The 20,885-nt window shown below is 40.1% G+C and overlaps 1 protein-coding gene across 7 annotated transcripts; it reads right to left on the bottom strand.

The window, feature by feature from the left end:
- Positions 1-1,686: 1,686 nt before the first annotated feature.
- cep85l (centrosomal protein 85, like) lies at positions 1,687-19,093 on the bottom strand. Of its 7 annotated transcripts, none has more exons than XM_039598761.1 (13): positions 18,635-19,093; positions 16,640-16,731; positions 15,914-16,549; positions 13,699-13,784; positions 11,791-11,908; positions 11,533-11,700; positions 11,269-11,421; positions 10,168-10,322; positions 8,689-8,806; positions 8,559-8,609; positions 7,611-7,718; positions 3,568-3,745; positions 1,687-2,261 (listed from the first exon to the last, which is right to left on the bottom strand). In XM_039598761.1, exons 1-13 carry the CDS (start codon positions 18,678-18,680, stop codon positions 2,095-2,097), a joined length of 2,076 nt encoding a protein of 691 aa, XP_039454695.1. In that variant the 5' UTR covers positions 18,681-19,093; the 3' UTR covers positions 1,687-2,094. The 7 variants fall into 7 exon arrangements, with proteins under 7 accessions (XP_039454695.1, XP_039454694.1, XP_039454692.1 ...); XM_039598760.1 differs by lacking the exon at positions 18,635-19,093 and adding an exon at positions 16,819-16,980; XM_039598758.1 differs by having other exon boundaries at positions 15,914-16,731; positions 18,635-19,092.
- Positions 19,094-20,885: the final 1,792 nt, after the last annotated feature.

Here is a 20,885-nt window from a genome sequence, read left to right as displayed (position 1 = left end):
CATTATCAAGGACATTTGTGACAAAGATACAGGCATACTCTCTCTCTCTCTACCTCACACACACACACACGTATAAAGTTTTGTGTTGTGGTTGCTGTGTGTTTGTTGTCTTTAGTTGTTTTGTCTCCTACAGGTGCAGCAAGTGGCGATACATTGTGCATTTCTAGTTGTTTCTATCCCCCATATCTACGCACCCCACTGTGAGATCAACAGTTCAGACGACAGGATCTAAGATGTTCGCAGTGTAAAATACAGTTGAGATTTTGTAGTTTTTGGCTTTTCATCTGCTTATTTTTGCAGTGTTGGATGGTTCATTCAGAAGGATATTGATTTAGATCATACTTCCAGCTGGTTTTCACACAGGGATGAGTGCATCTTCTGACCCAGTTGTGATCCGATTACTTTGTTTGGGATTTTTACTCTTTGCTCCTGCTGAATTGCCTAAATAAACTTTTCTGTAATTAAATTGTGGACATTCACTTTTTATTCTTTCTAATGCAAACAGCTCGTATATGTTACTCTAGCCTTTTAAAGTAAGCCTTGGGGCCCAGGCTCCAGGCCTCTAAAACCATCCCAGATAGCAAGTGCTGCAGGTGTAACAGGTGTGACTGATACAATTTCACCTGCAAGGCTTCTCAGGTTTTTTTGTATCAGGGCAGGCAAGGCCCTGAACACCAAAGCAGTCAGGCTGGGCGAGTCCACTCACCCACATTGGCTCCGTTGGCACAGGGTGAAACTCACGGATCAGAGATTAGGACTGAAACAGGCTTCCTGTACACAGAAGAAAGCTAATGCTAGGAAACAAACACGTTTGTAAGTACTTTGTGAAGCCATGGTGAAAGATTAATATTTTCATTAAAAAAAACAAAGAGACACTAAGTGACTTTTCTATTTTCTAGGGCCGTGTTAGTGAAGATCCTCACACTGTCCGCTGTGAAAATGGAGATTCATAAAGACCGCACATCGAAACAATCAACAGATAGTTTAATCACACACACACAACAAGCTTTCACATTAGCTTCTTTCCTGCCATAATCTGCCTTATTCACAAGTGCAGTATATGTTTCAACAAAACCCCTTAGAGAGCACGTACTAAATCTGTTTCATGATGTTTTTATTACATTATAATGATGTAAGCCTATTATGGAATCATTGTGATGTTGTAGGCCATTGTACTGAAAAAAATAAGAGGTGTGTTGTACAGCTCTCTCCTCATATATACCATATACTGCTCAGTACGGTCTCATTTGTTTTTTCAAGGTCAACTTTGACTGTAACTGAAGATCAAGGTCAAATGCTTAGCCAGCTTAGGTACTCATGTCCCCCTAGGCCTCGTATGTTGTTGTGAAGTTTGAAAACAATCTCTAAAGATTGTGAGTGACATAAAGTTTTACTGATTTGGACATTTGATGTCACCTTTTTGTTCTCGCTTTCAATCAGCTCGAGCTGTTGGTGTCTATCATCAGATGCTACACTGCTAACAATCAGACAGACAAATGGAACCAATCACGTACTCAGTGCTTTCAGGGGCAAAATAATATTCTTTTCATACTTTAAGTGCAATACAAGAATTACTGTTTTATACTTGAAATATTGTCCCCTTAGTTTATCTCAGTGTGCAGTTTGCTTTATATTTGTATATATTCTCTTTAACACATGTGTTTTTAATAACTCAATTATATTCAGTTCCTTCCTACGATCTCTCTTTATTGACCTGACATCGGAGAGCTCCTGCCATGTATTAAAACACAAGTTGCATCCAGCAGCAACACGATTAGCTGACTGCTGGAGAAACTATACAGATGGGCCTTTGGGATCCCAGTGTCTTTCCAAGCAGCTGTCTTTCCAAATTAGCGGATCCTCAACACTGATTTTTGAAAAGCTTATTAAACAGTTTAGGAAAACATTAACAAACATTGTTCATTCACACACTCCACCTGGATACTTTTTGACAGGAGGTTTGGGGTTGTCCCATATATATGTGAAAGTGCTGTCCACTCAGCTCCAAAGGGAGATGTCAGTTATTTGTACACAGCGATCATACAAGTATCATTTTGCATTCTTTCTCTGCGAAGTACAGAATGTGAAAGGAAGTCACTGAGAAATGCAGTCACCCATAAACTGATCGTAGCAGTCTGAGATGCTTTTCCTCAGCGCATCGATGTCTTTCCTCAGCTGGCCAACTTCCAGTAGCTTTAACCTTAACTTGTCTTCCACTGCCACCACTTTGCAGTCACTCTCCTCTGCTGAAAAGGTCAGTGCTGAACAGAGAAAACAAAGGAGAAAATGTTATGAAAAGGTCAAGGACAATATTTAGTGAGCCAGATTATGACTGCATGAAGAAATGTGAAGCAGTGCCTTGAAAAGAAAATGATTAGGGCAGAAGGCACCATACACATGTCTCTCATGCAGTGCAACTGTGCTCTATCGCATTGAGACTGTCGCTCCACTCGGGGTATGACTCCACGATTGGGGCATCAGGGCACATGGAAACTTCTTTAAGACACTTAGGCTTGACTGGTCTCGCCCCACAGCTGTGCAAAGTGTTGAGAGTCTGCATCAGTATTACGACTGAGTTGGGTTACAGTATTTAGTCCACCTGCCTGTTTAATGGGAAGCATATGTTGACTTTCTGGCTGTGACCCCTTGCCTGCGTATTGCTCATGGTTTACATGCTGGGTGGGACCTTGCTGTGTCAAGGCCCTTTCAAATAGGACTCCGCCCACGCTGTGCTGACCGCTAGCTAGAGTGAATGGCCCAAAATTTGTGATGCACTGGCTCCCTGGTGAGTGAGTTTAGAACAATGTGTTGCTCACGAAGTCACGGGTTAAACACTCAGTGCTTCGTAAAACAAAAAAAGAAAACTCAGCTGCAAGTTGGGTGTGATGCTTGCTCGTGGTTCATGAGGTCACATGCTTGATGCAACCTTCCTATGGCGCCTAATAGGAGAGGATGGCGAGTGAGTTCTCTCCAGGCTGTGCAGACAGCCTTGCATGTTGCTCACAGAGCCATGAGTTACACGCTTGGTGCTTTCTTCATGTGTCACTTCAGTATCGCTTCAGTATCGCTAAGCGCTGTTTTTGTTGTTGTTAGCTCTTCCTTGCCGGCATTACCAAAGCTTTCTTTGAATTTGAGCTGACATTATTGAACTCTGACAGTTATCGAATAAACTCTTGTGATTTTTAGGACATTAGTGGGTATAATGTTAGCTTATGATCAGCTGCTGTTGTTGTTGTTGGCTCCAGACAGCTGACAACTGAAATCTTGGAATGGGATTTAAATTTAAATCAACAGTTCCGAAAATGATTTTGAGAGCCCTATTCCTGGAATTTTACATGCACACATATGCACACAAAGAAAATTGCTAATTGATTATTACTAGCTGACTAAAATAAATAAATAAATAAATAAATATATATATATATATATATTTACAAATGCTACAAATCTTATTTTGTATCAAAAAGTCATAAATGTCTCTATTTGTGTTCACCCTTTAGCTACAGTAGATTACAAGCGATACATAAAGAATAAGTATAAATAAGTATAAAATGTATGCCTACATACATGTCATTCCTAGAAGCAAAGACAGATTGGGCTCTTTCCCTTGCGCTCTCTGAGCCAGGATGCTGCAGAGACCCTGGAGGTCCAGTAGACAAAGGGACATCTCTTTCAGCAGCTGGTCCACTTCTGGAATTTCCACATGGGCTGAAGGAGACACCAGCAACCCTTCATCCATCACCTGCTGCTTGTCAGTGAAAAAAAAAAAAAAAGAGAAAATATTTTTTTAATATCTTGGAACACCATGTTCCCATGTATCAGAAAACCCAGCTCTCAGGGATCACTGCAACTTTTTCGATAATCACTCTAGCCTGAGTGCTATTTTTTTTTTCCTATTTAACATACACTGACAGCTAGGGATGGGAATTGATCCCAATTTAGCAATTCTGATTTCACTAGCGATTCTCATTGGGTTCTCACTGGCTCACTTTGAAAGTAACCACAATCTTTAAGCAGCATATCAAAGAAATTACATTCATGCAAACTAACTGCATGCTGTGGGATCACAGATTTGTGCATGTTGGAGGCATTTCCCCTGTTTATTGGTCATTTCTTAGAAAAGTAATGTGTTACACACATTACACGAAACACCTTTCTTAGAAGTCATGCATTACTTTTAAGAAGTACTGCACTTAATTATTTTATTACTCCCATAAGAAAGTAATTTGTTATACTACTCTTCACATTACTTTTGCATTTCAAACATATTATGCAGACACACACAATTTTATTTTATTTTTTTTAATTTTTTTTTTTTTTTTAACCTGTCCCGTTTGGTTCTTTTGCCATCAGAATTATTGTCTAAAGGCGAAGAAAGATGCCCAACGGATTTATTTTTACAAATGGACCATCCCAGCCTTGCCGTAATGGTCCATTTGATTCAACTTTATTGTTTATTTTATTTTCACTTGCTGAATACGGGACAGACTTGACTGGAGGAGAGAACGTGGAGAAAGAAAGAGGGAAAGAAAAAACCTGAGAAGAGGGACGGGAAAAAGGGCAAAAACAAAACCAACAGAATAAGCAGACAAAAATACATATATCGATCACCTGGATCACCTGTTGAGAAAGAAAAAGAAAGCAAGCAGAAGAAAACGAGAGTAATAAACAAGATCACAATGATATATGGGAATATGACAGTAAATACTAAATATTAAACATTATTGTGCAGCACGTGAGATCGACAGCGCACAGTGTGCTTTGAGGTAGGAGCCAAAAAGGGTGTAGTTTGTGTGTGTGATCACCCGTGTGTACACCTGTGAGCATGAACGCGCTTGTTTTTAAAAGGTTCCTTCATGTAACGATCTGCTAGAGGGTGTGGGGGGCCACTGCCCCGACCTCCAGGGCATGAAGCAGGTATGGAGGAGATCAAGACTCCAGACATCCAGAGGCCCCCAGAACACAAGAGACCAAGGAAGACCAACAGAGGGGCAGCCGCGCCACTATCCCAGAAAGAGCTGAGGAGAGTCCCAGATGACCCAGACACACACAATTTTAGCATTTAGGTATAAACACAAAGCCAAAAGCACAAATGTAATCCAAATGAAATCCAGCACAAAGAGACTACAAAGCGAAAGCCACAGTCATGTAGAATATACACATCTGTTCATGCTTAAATGTACATCATTTAAACGTGAACAGACAAAGACGGAGCCTGCAGCACTGCTCATCAGTGCCTTTTTTACCTGTTGAAATTCAGGGTCCTGCTGCTGGTTCAACATGATGGACTACTGTAATTCGTTATTATCAGGACGACTTGGAGCCCCTCACACACAGGGCTCCAAGTCAAAGTACATTACGTTTATTTACAGTAAATAATGACAGTTTCAAAATTGTCAGAACAGTTCACTCCACTATGGCTCTCCCCAGTTTCCAACAGTTTCCAGGCTCTCTCTCAAACCCACACAAAGGCTGTTCACCATAGGGGGTTCTCCAAGCAAACCTGAGCACAGTGAAAATACAGGTTGGCATCTCTCTCACAGGCAAGCCGAAATATTAACTCAAGGGTTGGAAATGAGTTGCACTAACTTTTGCAAGACAATGATCCAGTGAGGACTAAATAACGGCCACTCCCTTAAGAAGATGGCACAATGAGTACATCAGGAACAAGTGTGTGATTAAACCAGGTGTGTGGAGACAAAAGTCCCGGCGAGTCCTGCTTCTGCACAAAAACCAGAATACACACACATACACACAACAGAACGGTGAGTCTACCAGCGAGGACATAGCGACTATCACAGTCTGACCCCTCAGCCATCTTCATCTGCTCTGTGTAGCTTTGTTGTCCAGATGAAATACCATTTTGAGTGGAATGCATAATAGTTTTGGAAACAACTATTCCATGGAATTGGATATAATGTCTCGAGCCGATCCAGTCCGGAAACAAGTCCTATGTATTGCCGGCTATGTGGACCAAGCTCTTGCAACAGTTGTATAAGGATCGAATGGTCCGTAGCAACTAGCCAGACACCCCATACTTCCGAAAGACCTCCCACAGAATACTCCAAGGGACACGGTCAAATGTCTTCTCTAAGTCCACAAATGGCATGTAGACTGGTTGGGCAAACTCCCATTAACCCTCAAGTATCCTTGAAGATACTAAAGAACTAGTCTAGTGTTCTGCAACCGGGACGAAAACCGCATTGTTCCTCCTGTAGTCGACTAAAGGATAGACTCTCTTTTCCAACACCCTGGCATAGACTTTGCTCGGGAGGCTGAAGAGTGTGATCTCCCTATAGTTGGAACAGACCCTCTGGTCCCACAGGCTAACCAAGCCCAATAGGACTTCTTCAGCCTGGTGGTTTCCTTCACCTCCGGTCTCCACCATCTGGTTCGGGGGTAACCACCACAACAGGCACCAACCACCTTGCGGCCGCAGCTCAGTGTAGCAGCTTCAGCAACGGAGGTGCTGAACAGGGTCCATTCGAACACAATGTCCGCAGTCTCCTGTTGACAATCCCATAGACGGGGGCCTCTGCCAGGCGTTCCCAGCACACCCTCACTATACGTTTAGGTGCCCCAGGTCTGTGGAACATCCTCTCCCGCCACCTGATACAACTTACTACCAGGTGTTGATCAGTTGACAGCTCAGCACCTTGCTTCACCCGAGTGTCCAGAACATACTTCTGCAGATCTGATGATACGATTACAAAACTGATCTTATGAACTGCGGCCTAGGGTGTCCTGGTGCCATGTGCACTTATGGATACCTTTATGTTTGAATGAGGTTTTTGTTATGGACAAACTGCGGTTTGCACAGAAGTCCAATAACAAAACACTGCTCGATTTCAGATCTGGCAGGCCGCTTCTTCCAGCCACGGCCGTCCAGGTCTCACTGTCACTGCCCACATGAGTGTTGAAGTCTCCCAGTAATGAGAGAGTCCCCAGGTGCAGCACCCTCAAGCACCCCACCTAGGGACTAAAAGACAGCCGGGTACTCTGAACTGTCATTCAGCACATAGGTGGAGACGAATATCCCCTCTGTGAATGTTTAACAGAATTTGAAGAATTTAATTAGAAAGCTCGACAGACAGTGTTAAATATATGACAGTTTTCTTTAGTAGGTTTCCATGGTTCAAATAAGCCTCAACACATGTAGCGCTTCTTGTCCACTTTAAGTAGTAATTGTATTACAATGCATTTTAGGCCATGTTATGGAGTAATGCACAAGTAATAAAACAAATAGTGTTTTTACAGGGAGTAATTAAGTAACACACTGCCACACTTTTTAAAACAGTAATGAGAAATGTATAATAATGGATTATTACTTTGAGTAACAACACCACCACTGTTCATATCTCACTGATAGTTGGAAAGAACTTAATCTTGAAAATAAAGCTGTTGATAGAGAATCAAGTTCAATAAGTAAATGATCTGAAGACTAAAATTAAAGTAATTTCAGTAAATGACATGCTTCATTTTCCTCTCATGTAATGATCTGAGTTGTGGCTAAAGGTTTGGGGCAGCAGGAGATTCAGCACCTATCAATGACTAACCAAGAATCAATTAGACAGGCAAAAGAATTAAGCTAATGCTTCCACCACAGATACCTGAAGGAAGGCTGTACTGGGTGTATTCAGGCTTTTTCCCTTTTCTGGAAGGTAAGAATATTGCTGACGAGAAAGGCCTCTTTTCTTCTGCAGTGTTGTGCTGGTAGACTAGCAAAACAAAGAATGTGACAGATGAGCTTATGTTTTCTACAGAAAAATAATATACAGTTATTGATCGTCTTCTTGTTTCAATGTGTTTAGTCTTTGTCACAGTGGATGAGCTCCATCTCACTAGATCCAAGAGCCTATGAGGTCTTCCTGTTTACTCCTGTCTGATGCCTTCATTCACAACTGTCCAGTATATCCACTATCCATCCACTGTACATGTCCAAATTATTTCAACTTTGCCTCTCTAACCATTTATCACATCCCTCAATTATTAAGTGAATTTCAGGTTGAGAGGTACCATAGCTGATTTTGGCAATGAATCAAAAAGCATCGTTTCCAAAAAAAAGACTTGGATCCCAAATTTTATGACTGATGCCTGAGCAGGAAAACAACTTTCTGTTATGTAATCTCACTTATACTGAAGCTTGGAACTGTTCTCAAATAATAACAGCAGGAAGTTAGCCTGGTATTATTGTTATTTCTTTCTTTAATGAAAAAAAACCATTTTATTTTCTCAATACAGTTTCAGTGAGATGCAAACTCGTCTGAGTTGAGTAGATACATCTCTGTCCGTTTGGCAGGATGACGACAACACTCCATCAGCCTTTCACGGCTGAAGATTAAAAAAAAAAACACAAATTGTCTTCATTACAAGTTTTTTCAGGTGACATTTTTCAAACAATGAAGTAGCTCTTTTGCTGAGTGATTTTAATTCATTGTTTATGGTACAGCTTCATATGTTGCTTTCAGATCATCTGTGGTCCTCCTGATTATCAGATGTAAAGAAATACAGCATATACAATAATTGTACAGTGAGGGTGTAGATTTATAACAACCTACCATGAGTTGTGAGGTCAGTCTCTCAATCTGTTCTCGTTGATGCTTAAACAGCTGGAGGTGATCAGACACAACATGTGAATGGCTTCTTCATGGGTTTTGTGTATGTGCATACATGTGTTTAGAATGCTACCTTGCTGCTGTGATCTTGCTGCTCCATAAGCTGATGGTTTTCCACCTCAAGCCGCTTCAAGTCTTGCATAGGTAGCCTCACCCCATCATCCAAACACTGCTGCACCTTTTGCTGTAGACTTTACCAGAATAAGACGTGAACAAAACAGAGACATGAATGAAATGAAAAGAATATCATAAAAAGATAATTTAGTATCACTTGTGTCATCTTTGCAGTGACTGAAGATGTGTGTTTACAGTTAATGCATGTGAACTGTGTAGTTAACGACAGGAAATACTTCAGATCTGCCAGTGCGCATGTACCATATGTGATCATAATCACATAAAAATGACAAATACAGGTGGCTCCAAGTGGTACCGCCCTGACCTTCTAGCAGATTCACCTATGATATAAATTTGAAAGCCCCAGGCAATTTTCTGAAAATTTGCCATCTCACCTTTACTTTCAGTTCAAGCTCACTGGGATTTAAACTCTTCTGAAATTTTTACTAGATGCATTACTAGAGGCTGAATGTGAAAGACCTAGGTGAGTTCCTTCTTGAGATATGGCATTCACAAGATTTTCAGAAAACTTGACTTCTGACCTTGACAGGGTGACAGCAATACCCTAACAGCGCTTTACAACTAAGGGGTAAAAATGTGTACCCAATTTCGATTTGACTCTGTCTTCTACAACATTGTCTTTTGAGCAAATGAAGATTGATTCCACCACGCTTGCTTACATACTTCTAGAATGCTCAGACTATTCACTGTGACTGCTTGCATATATGCTGCAACCTTATCACAAATATTAGTGTAAAACATGTGCAGAGAACAAATATGAACTTCTGTGTCAAAGTACAGATGAGGACAGACCGTTAACCCCCCCATGAAAACATATTTTTTAAACTATTAAAAAGAACAGGGAATCCAACTTTGGATTCTTTTCCTTTGATCCAAAGTTTAATTTTCGATGCCCCAAAATTAAAAAAAATCTTTTCTTCAAGTCTAATCCAAAGTGTAAGCTCAAACCCTTCTCTTATTTTATCAAAACTGATCTAATAATGCTCTCTAAAGAAAACTCGTACGTTTAGAAATGCTATTTTGGACATGCCTTGCTCTGTTGAAGAAGCACTTAAAAGAGGCAAAGAAAATTGATTTTAATAATTGTTCGACTCATTTCAACTGTTGATGACCTTGGCTAAGATATGAGTCTTTCCTAAATGAAAGACTTGAATTAGTTTTGCACTATGGTGATGAATCAGGAGATATCTATCATCCTTTAGACATTTACTAGTGCAGCTAATAATAAGACGACATCCAGAGAGCTGTCTAAAAATATCAGCAGCGAGAAAATGACCTTGAAGAACCAAAAATATATCAGGCACTGTATATTTTCTGATTTTAGTACAGTCCTTAACTCTTATTCACTCAAACACATATCTGTGAGAAACCACATACCTTATTTGCACACAAACGTATCATATACACATAAATTTACCTATGTACAGATGCAATCAATTCTTTTTCTCTCTTTGCCTGCATCTTCATCTCGATGTCTTTGTCCTTCATCAAAGTACAACCTTCCTCTAGGCTCTTTTTGAGGTGAGACACTATTTTCTCCAGTTTCTTGCATTTCTGCTGTGCCTCCTCCTGCTGAACATAGAAATACGCACAGTGAGATAGTAGAGCAGTATGAACAAAACCTAATCCTCCCTCTGACTGACTAAATGGGGTCTCACAATTTTAAATCCTGGACCTTAATCTGTTTATACTCTATATAAATAACATACATATGTCTAAATTGTTAAAATATAATTTATTTCTTGATGACATCACCTTATATTGTTTTGGGAAAAGTCTGGAATGGCTTCTAAATATAGTGGAATTGGAATTCCAAGAAATTGTTTATAATTTAAATGATAGCAAACAAAGTATCTAATATCAACAGGCAAATAAAAAATAAAGTCAATGATGAACAAGCTTGAAATGGAAAGACTGTATGAAAATACATTTTTGGTAATTGACCTTCACTTATATTCAAACTCATCCAAGAGTTTTAGTAGATACACCTAGGTTTAATTTGAAAATCCTAGGTGACATTTTTCTCGAGTTATCGTGTTCAAAAGGTCCACTGCTGGTCGACCATCTTTAGGAGTGGTGGGGGTTACATAAGCAATGTGTACACAATTTTACACATTGCTTGTTCCTTTAAAAGTGATGCAGTCCATTAATTGATTACTGTCCAGAGAAGGTAATGTTGAATAAAAACAGAGCTAAAATGTAGGCTTAGCCTACCTCAACAAATTTTATCTTGATTTAGGAACATATTTAGACTGTACCCAGTCTAGGGGTCGAGAGCAGAAGAAAAGAGGAGTATATGGTGAAAAGGCAAGCAAACAGGATAAAATAAACTCAGGGATTATATTGTAAAACTGTCCTGCAGAAACCCATTTGCACTACGCTCAGAGAACAGAGGAGTCCCTGTCCCATATGAAACGCCACTTGCTTGGAGTTTCCAAGTCTCTAGGATGAAAAATGTCTCTGACTGATCAACCTGACTCACCTCAGTCTGTATGTATGCTCATATATATGTGTTTACCCTCTTGGCCTGGACCTGTACTTCATCTAATGTTGGCAGGTCAGAAAGGTATTTTTCCAGTGTCTCTATGCGTTGGTGGTTTTCCTGGTTTTGGTTGCTCTCTCGCTGAAACTTCTTTTTTAGACTACTGATGTAGCGATCCCTCGTTTTTATCTGTGGATGAACAAAATGCATATTCAACAATATGTTTACGTTACTATACTTTCAAGAGTAAAGTACACTTTAAAGAGTAAAAAATGTTATATATATTATTGAGTACTGTACCCTTTCCTCCAGTTTTCTGATATCCTCTGAATATTTCTGAGTAATTTGCTTGAAGACTTTGCTGAAATGGATTATTTCAAGTTCAGCCACAGCTAATTTCTTAACAAGTTCTTCATCACAGGACAACTGATCAGGTGGCTGCTTGCGTGAAGTTCTCATTGTTGAGTCCTTAAAGATGACCAAAACATGTGCTATAACTTTAATTATAAAAATGTTTTATGTGGTTATTAAATTTGGATATGAATGTTCATTTATTACCTGGATGGATCGGGTGTGAGAGTCATCAAACAACCTTCTCTGGCTCTTCAAGACCTGATGTATTTTCTGTTCGTTATCTCTGATCCGCGCATGTAGTAGCAAGATCTGTAGCTTTTGTCTGAAAGACAGAATTCATTCCTACTTACAAAGATTCCCATCTGTAATGTTTTTTCCATATGCAATAAATAAATGAATAAAATAAAGTTTATTTGAGAACTGACAGGGTGAACAATTTGTATCTGCAAAAGATACCCAAATATGGCAGATGAAGAGTGAAAGTAGTGACAAAGAGAAGCACCAATGTTTGGAACACTTCAGTGTGCCATAGTATTGTTGTGTGTTTTTAGGGTTTTTTGGAAGCCTTTTTATACTTCAAAGTAACAACACTTTTCCAATAAAAAATAAAAAACAACATCAAAGTTGTACATTTAAAAGGTTAAAATTTTGCTTTTGTAACCTTCAGGATGCACTGGTGTGGTTTGTAGTCAAATCTCAAACAGCAGGCACAGGAATCACAATATCCACATCTAAGGCCATGATTCTCTGCCAAAAAGCAGTAGCTGTAGCTGGTGTTTTTATTTGTTGGGGTTTTTTTTCTTCTCTTATCAAATACGCAACTCTTTATTTGCTACCACCATCTTCACTTTTTACTTAAAACTCTGTAAACTGACACAGGTTTTATATTTCCAATGCTAATGGAGTGAAAGCAGGAAAACAAAACAAAACAAATCAACAAGTGTAAGCCTGGGTGAATAACAATATACACAGTTGCAACTGATCGCAGCTTGTTCCACAATAACTTTCACATATTTAGTTTGAGATCAGTATAGGTATTGGTCCTTCTCTAGTCTTGGTGGGACTGTTCTTATATTTTTCAAAGAGTACACAGAGTACAGGCTGTGGGTCTTTTCCTGGCAGTTTTAAGGGCTCAGGTATGGACAGCTTGCTGCACTTCACCTAGCTGCAACTCCGATTTTTGGCTAACTTACCTTTTCAGTGCCTTGAATTTGGCCTCTAGTCTCCTTCTACATGGAGGCTAGTGCTCCTTGAGGCTGTTCACCTTACAGCCAAGCATCACTGCTGCCGTGGTGTAGATCAGATGATTAGATTCAGTGATGGTTGCACTAGGGATTGTCAGTAATGCTGCATTTACTTCTTCTAGTACACCTTCAGAGGGTACTTCACATAGTTATGGTAATCGGCTTTGCCATGATCTTCTCTCTCAGGTCAGCTGCTCTTGGACTCATTGCACCTTCAGTCATACTCAGGGCTTGGTACCCATTGCCTTGGCTCCCCTTTGCCATGGCATTTGCATTGTACCACATCGATCTCCAGTTGTGATCACAATCGCAAAACTGACAACGAAACACTGAGTTCTTTCGTTGTCAGTTTGGATGTTGGGTATCAACGATTCCATAGGTTCCACATCCCCTTCGTGTAAACTCCTCCGCCGGGGTTATTTGCATAGTATAATTCCAACAGCTCCCTGTTTTCATCCCTTGTCGACTTATGCCTTCTTGTTCTAGTAGCCCACTTCTCATCAATGTGTCCTGGTTCCTCAACACCTCATGCCAATCTTGGTTATGTAGACAACATTTGAGCCGGTATGGCTTCAATAATCTTTTTCTTGCTCATATCCCTATCCAAGGTAGGCATGAGGGGATCTAGTCTGGGGATCCTTACTGGAGACAGATGCCCTGGTCGGGAGTCAGACCCCCAACCTGAAAGTGGGTAGTGTTACCACTACACTAACTCTATATATACATGCATCTGCATGCAAACGTACACACACACACACACACACACACACACACACACACACACACACACACACACACACACACACACACACACACACACACATCCATATAGGGCAACTAAAATATCTGTCTGTTTGGCTTGCAGTACCTATTTATCTGTTGCTCTCTTTGTCTCAGTAGATCCTCTTTTACCTTGACCAGATTGTTGACAGGCAGGGAGGTCCCTCTCAGCATCTGGTAACACACAAACATAGAGAAGACAAAACCTAATTTATGCACACAGCGAAATCATGACATAATGTAAAAGCCTTAGTTGAAGTCAGTTATAGTCATGTGGTAGAGAAAGTTTTCACAGGACTGCCCAGTGAAAAACTAAGTACACCTCATGATTCAGCAGCATGTGGTTCTCTTAGGGTCTTGACAGAGCATTTCAGTCATGTTAAGATCCAGACTTGGACTGGGTCATTGCAACATCTTTATTATTTTTTGTGCATTCTTGTGTAGATTTGCTTTTCACTGTTGGACAGATGGCCTTATATTTACAGTGGTATGAAAAAAATACATTTTCCCTGATTTCCTAACTTCTGTATGTTTGTCACACTTAAATGTCTCAGATCATCAAACAAATTTAAATATTAGACAAAGATAAAACAAATAAGCACAAAGTGCAGTTTCTAAATGAAGAAGTTTATTATTAATGGGGAAAAAAATCTAAACCTACATGGCCCTGTGTGAAAAAGTGAAATCACCCCTAAACTAACCCTAACTTGTTGGGCCACCCTTAGCAGCAACAAGTGCAATCAAGCATTTATCGATAACTGGCAATGAGTCTTTTACAGCGCTGTGGAGGAATTTTTGCCCACTCATCTTTGCAGGAATTCATTCACAATGGAGGGTTCTTGAACATGAATCGCCTATTTAAGCTCATGCCACAGCATCTCAGTCAGACTTTGACTTCATTTTGGGGGGTTTTAAGCCATTCAGAAGTGGGCTTGCTAATGTGTTTTCTATCATTGTCCTGCTACAGAACCCAAATACGCTTCAGCTTGAGGTCACAAACAGATGGCCGGACATTCTGCTTCAGGATGTTTTGGTAGACTGGAGAATTCATGGTTCCATTTACCACAGCAAGTGTTCCAGGTCCTGAGGCAGCAAAACAGCCCCAGACCATCACACTACCACCACCATATTTTACTGTTAGATCCAAGATAGCGCCGATGTTTGTGGCTCGCCATCTACCTGTCTTACCAGTCCTGTTTTTCGTCTTATTGATAATGTTAACTTTGCTCCAGTTTGCTCTGTGTGTGTTTGTTCTAATTTTTACCTTTTTACTATGTACAGCACTTTGGTCAACCTGTGTTGTTTTTAAATGTGCTTATAAATAAATTGAATGATTGATTGATACTGTTGGTATGATGTTACTTTTCTGAAATACTATGTTACTTTTACGCCAGATGTAATGGGACACAAAGCTTCCAAAAAAATAGACAATCAGAAAGGGGACAAACACTTTTTCACACCACTGTAACTCTAGAATACAATGATTGCAAGATGTCCAGTGCCTGCAAAAATAAATACTGGTATGAGGTGTTTATGATGACTTTGGTTTTTGAGTTTGTTTTTTGTCAAACATGGCGAATTTTATATCCAATCATCTGAATTTAATTTGGTATTATTTTATGCCAGTTCACAACGGTCATTTCAAGACATTTTATATTGTAAGGTAAAACAAAAACTTTAAAACACTGGAGACTGTGTGATTGCCCCAGCAGTCTCACAATGTATTACCAAGGTTACAGTTACAGGGAGTTACAGGGAGGACAAATATCCATCAGGTCATCGTTGACCAATCTAGGGTTTAGGTTAGCAGCAGGGTTTGGGTTGACTTAGCAAGCAAACCCATTTTATATAACCGAAAACCTAATAACAAAATGTATGAGATTCATCTGAAATGTAACACATTGTAATTTGTGAACTATTGCTAATTGCATCTAAAACAACACCCAACCTTATCTCTAAATAGAGAGCTCCATGTTATGATGTTAACAGGGAGAAGTTCATTGCCCCCTACCTAAGACCTCTGTCAAACCAGACTCAGGGAGGGGTAGCCTACTCCATGACAGCTGGTTGGTGAAATTAAAGAGAAGACATATTTGAAAGCCATAGAAAGACAGTGAGCAAACCACAAGTAACTACCTCTCTGAATAATAGGGTTGCTGTGTCCTAAATCATCCTTTCTCAATCTTTGAGCATATTTACCTACACAGGATCAAGTCGTGGTCTTTTTATTTCCATACTTTTTCACTTTCCTCGTTTCTATGTTTATTTTCACTTTTATATGATAGCTGTAAAACCCCACTCACCTGTTTAAGCTCTGGATCACATTGATGTCGCTGTTGCCATAGTGACTGCTCATCTCCACTCCAGCCCTCTGTTCCAGTATCACTGTTCTGACAAAGTTCACCTCCACACTTTCCTTTGAGCCTGTGCTCCATGTGCTCAGTCAGCCACATCTGGGTGCGCGCTTCAAGTTGAACTGGGGAGGTTCTATTAGCCTGATGACCCAGTGGAGAGTCCATTTGGTTGTATGAGCTGAGATGATAAATACTGTAGTCCATGTATTGTTTCACTGGTGAAGACAGAGGTGAGAAAAGGGACATATCTGCCTCCAAACCAGTGGATAGCCTGCAATTGTTGTACTGGTAACCTGTGCTGGCACCTGGCGAGTGCTGGAGTAAGCTACTGCAGGCTGTGGGAGAAGGTAACGGTAAATAAAAGTCGACATCTGAAACTTGAGGTACCCTTCTATGCCTATGCTGTAGAACTCTATCTAGGGATCCTTGTGCATTTGGGTTGTACCGATATCCTGCTGTGCTAGTATTGCACGTATCAGTTCCTAATGATAAGTTGGAAAGCGAGGAGCACCTCCGGATAGACTGATGGTCCTTTGTGTCTAGACAACTTTGTGGGTCCAGACGAGATGTGGCTGGCACATGCTGCTGAGAAGACCAGTACGAGTAATTTGTGCTGTGGCTTGAAGCTGGCATTTTAAAAGTGGTTTTATGTGAGGATGATACAAATGGCCTTACATGGACAGTAGGAATGCCATTATCATCCTGGCCCAAGTGCTGCTGCAAGAGTGGCTGGGAATACAGATAGGTGGTACTGGAACTGGAGTCATCTAAGGAAAGACATAAAAGGTTAAAGAAAAAATATGTGAAGAATCAAATAACAACTAAATAGAAATCATTGTTAAAACAACACCAACCTATATTTATTGAGAACTGTAAAAAAAAATTCCCTTGAAGAAAGGGTTTTAGCATTTAAAAAAAAAGTACTGTATGCATTTACAAAAAGACCGCAGTGACAAGATTGTGTATAATGCATGGATGGCTGTAGCTCAGGAGGTAGAGCAGATCATCTACTGATCAGAAGGCTAGTGATTCAATCTATGGCTCCCCCAGTCTGCATGCCAAGTATCCTTGGGCAAGATACTAACCCCAAGTTGCTCTTTGATGCATGCATCGGAGTATAAATGTGTGTGAATGTTAGTTAGGAAGCACTGAAAAGCATAGAAGACAGTGAATGGGGTATGTTGTATAGAGTGCTTTGAGTGCTCCGGGAGAGTAGTAGCTATATAAAAATCATTACCATTTACCATATAGGCTCCTTGGGAAATCTATCTTGTAACTTACGACGCAAACCAAAACTCCTTTTAACCCTACGCCGTAATCTTCCAGGGTTTGCAGAGACTTAAGAGCGTGTGCTAAAAGAGTGAGACATTTTCCACCTTTGTCAACATCTTTGAGATGCCAAATGAAGACGTGATAAAAACATATAGATTACGTAGCCAACTTAATTCTAACTTTGCTCACTGAACTCAGAGATGACCTGGAAACTCCAGTGCTGAGATGTCCAAAAATATCCAAACACACCACAGCTGTGCACAGAGCACACAGCGCAGCACAGTTCCACTGTCCTTTCTCAGATTCATCCATAATCAAGTTATTTGCTATGGACTTGTCATGGGCCAAGATCGCCAAATTCCGCTTTCTTTTTTGTAACATGGTGAGACGACAGGGGGTTAGGAACTATCACACAGCATTAACTTTCCCTTTGTGAGCTGCTGGAAGCTGGGGTGGAAAGTGAATAAATAATCGCTGTGATTACATCAGAATATGAATCTGTTGAGTGCACAGTTGAAAGCTGGGCGGGGCTTTGTGTCGGGATCCTCCAGCCGGCTCTGTGCAGCAGACAGGCTCACAGAGAGAAACACTTCTCTACCAGACTGTAACTATGAGAAAAGCAGTGGACTAGTCTGCCACTGACTGTACAAATATAGACGTATTTTTACTTGTTAATTATCTCACAAGTCGCTGTGATTTAGACGACAGAGATTTGCTGCTTCAGGTTGCTCTGCCCTGCCTACTGAGTAACCCGACACCGGCTTATTTGCATACTAACAGTGATTGGGTGTTTAGCTGGGGGGCGGGATCTCTGCCGAGTGCTGCGTGAGCTTGCGCACAAACAGAGCGACCCAGAGGCGGAACAGTCTCATTTGTGCCTTTTCCAGTGGATTTTTCAGCTACTGTAGTAAATCCTGTCCATGTTCAGTTTGTGGGTAATCTTAATTTTCTTTCACAACTTCTAAAAGTTTGACTCTTGGCCCAGAGTAGAGCCCCGATGTGATGTATATTATATTTATCTGATACCTTAAGAACTCTTTGTTTTCACAATATGACTAAATTATTTACAGTAATAACGTTTGTTATTCAGGCTACTTCAAAAATTTACCATGAGAAGGGTTTAATATAACGGTGATTTAACGATAAACTATAAAGCGTGTTTACATGTATTTTACAACATACAATCAAATATTTAAAGAATATTACTACATGGACTATGGTTTGGCATCAGATGTCTGTGCTAAATAATAAAAGCCATGGATGACTTCCAGCTCGGTAACAACGGAACCAACCGTGCCGTATCCTCGATATGTTAAAGGATTTAACAAGGACACAGCACTGCAGATGAAACGGAACCAGCCCCTTACTTGGCTATCATGTATTTTCAAAGCTCCTTACCTGTTTTATTAGATTCCATCTTTAAATTAGAAATGATTGGATCCATCTTCAAAATCACTTCTGCATCGCATTTTTTAAATAAAGGTCTTTTTATATCACAGCAGCGAAAATCACATTAAGCTCACTAAGATGACAAAGGAGAATAAAAGCAAGACGTTCGAGACGCGAGTCTCCAGCAGCAAAGCTGTGATATATGCATACTTCCAATAAACGAGGCCGTTTTGGGTTAACCATGAGTGGAAGTGCACCCAGTAATCTCTTCCTCCGACACCCGCCTGCGCTTCATGGTAATTCTGAGCTGGGCTGAAATATGAAACCGTTCCTGGCACGGTAACGAAATTATTCAACAAAAATGTGCAAATAACGTGAGAAGTCTCGTGCTTTCAGTCAGCCTACAAATTGCTAGGGTGACAAACCGCGGTCAAATTTCTTGCGCTTCTACAGACACCTTTACGGCAGCGCCTGTTCTCTTTCATCCCGATCGCATAGACTCGCGCGCACTCACACTTACACGCGCGCGCACACGTTGCATTAGGACAGCCTGGTAGCATCATATTCAAAAATTTATTCATTATCAGCACAAAAAACGAAAACAAAACAAACAAAAAAAACACAAAACAACCAGAATCACATGCATTTAAAGTCATTACATACATTTACAGTTACACTTCTGGGGAAAGGAGGAGAGAAAGACAAGAAAAAAAAAAAACAACCTATGAACCCCCCAAGTATTTACCATCTGTTCACCCACAGATTTAAAAAAGAAGCTACAAAAGTGAACTCCCATCCTTTGTGCTCACTTCCTACTTATCTGGAGGCACTCTAAAGACAACCGGCCCCTCTCAACAGTTGGAAGAAATCATCTGGCAAATAAATAAGCAAAGGAGACCAAACACTGAGGAATAAATCCTCATTTCCTCCTTAGATAGATAGATAGATAGATAGATAGATAGATAGATAGATAGATAGATAGATAGATAGATAGATAGATAGATAGATAGATAGATAGATAGATAGATAGATAGATAGATAGATAGATAGATAGATAGATAGATAGATAGATAGATAGATAGATAGATCGATCTTTATTGTCAATGTTACCAGAACAATGCAACACAGTGAAAAACATGAGGTGTAATATGCAAAACATTAGAAGCTATATATAGGCAGTGCAAAATTTTGTATTGGGTTTCTCTCAAGTGGTTGCAAGTAAAACTAGATCTAGTTATGTTAATGGATCCTTTCCAATCCTCCTCAGTATATTGATTATTAAGATCTCTCTCCCATTTTTGAATAGCACTCAATGTACTGCTACTATGAGCATACAACAATGAATAAAATGCAGAAATAAAATGAGTTCTGTCTTTTCCCCTAATAAAAAAAATGTCTCCAAATTATCATATACCTGTTTCTACAGATTGTGAAATTTTGGGATGAACAAATTTACGAACCTGGAGAAAGCCCCCCCAAAAAAAAAATGTTCTGTAGGAACATTAAAATGTGACTGCAACTGCTGAAAGTTCATCAGTGTGTTGTTTTGATACAAGCCCCAAATTATCCTTAGCTCATTGTTATGCCACATGTCAAACAGACTGCGAGACATTCCTGGAACAAAGTCTCCATTTCTTAATAAAGGAGTCAAAAATTAAGTGCAATCTTCTCTACCCAACCTTTTACATATCTCCCTTCAAACCCTAACTGTATTATAAATAATTGGGTTATTCTTAATCTCTGTTTGTAATTTCTTTTTGTCACAGACAACCAAGCTCCAAAGTGAAGAAGGTGAAACAGACCAAGAGTCTAGGTGGGAATAAGAATTGAAATAAGCATGTTATCACTCCCATAGAAAACAGGCATGACATGCCCAGTGTTGAGAAATCAGTTTTACCCCGGTTCTTTTTATTCCTCGGGCATCCAGAGACGGCACCGGAACTCAGTAGTCATTTCACAAAACCTTTATTCATCTTTAATCATCTTCATTTAAGCATGCATCTTCTAGAAGGGGAGATGTGCCAGGCCGGTGTCCCTCTGCAGATCTTCCACCTCTTTGTTAGTTACAGTCAGCTTTATAGAAGTGACCCCATCATAAAACCCCCATGGTGTGCTGCAAACTCTGTGTCTGTGTGTGTATGCACGAGCACGTGAGTGTGTGCATGTGGGTGTGGGTGCGTAACAGTTAAAGCACTGTGTGTGTGTGTGTGTGTGTGTGTGTGTGTGTGTGTGTGTGTGTGTGTGTGTGTGTGTACGTGAC

This window comes from Oreochromis aureus, linkage group 15 (genome assembly GCF_013358895.1).
Source record: "Oreochromis aureus strain Israel breed Guangdong linkage group 15, ZZ_aureus, whole genome shotgun sequence".
Classification (NCBI taxonomy): Eukaryota; Metazoa; Chordata; class Actinopteri; order Cichliformes; family Cichlidae; genus Oreochromis; species Oreochromis aureus.
This window is presented reverse-complemented; position numbering and strand designations above follow the sequence as displayed.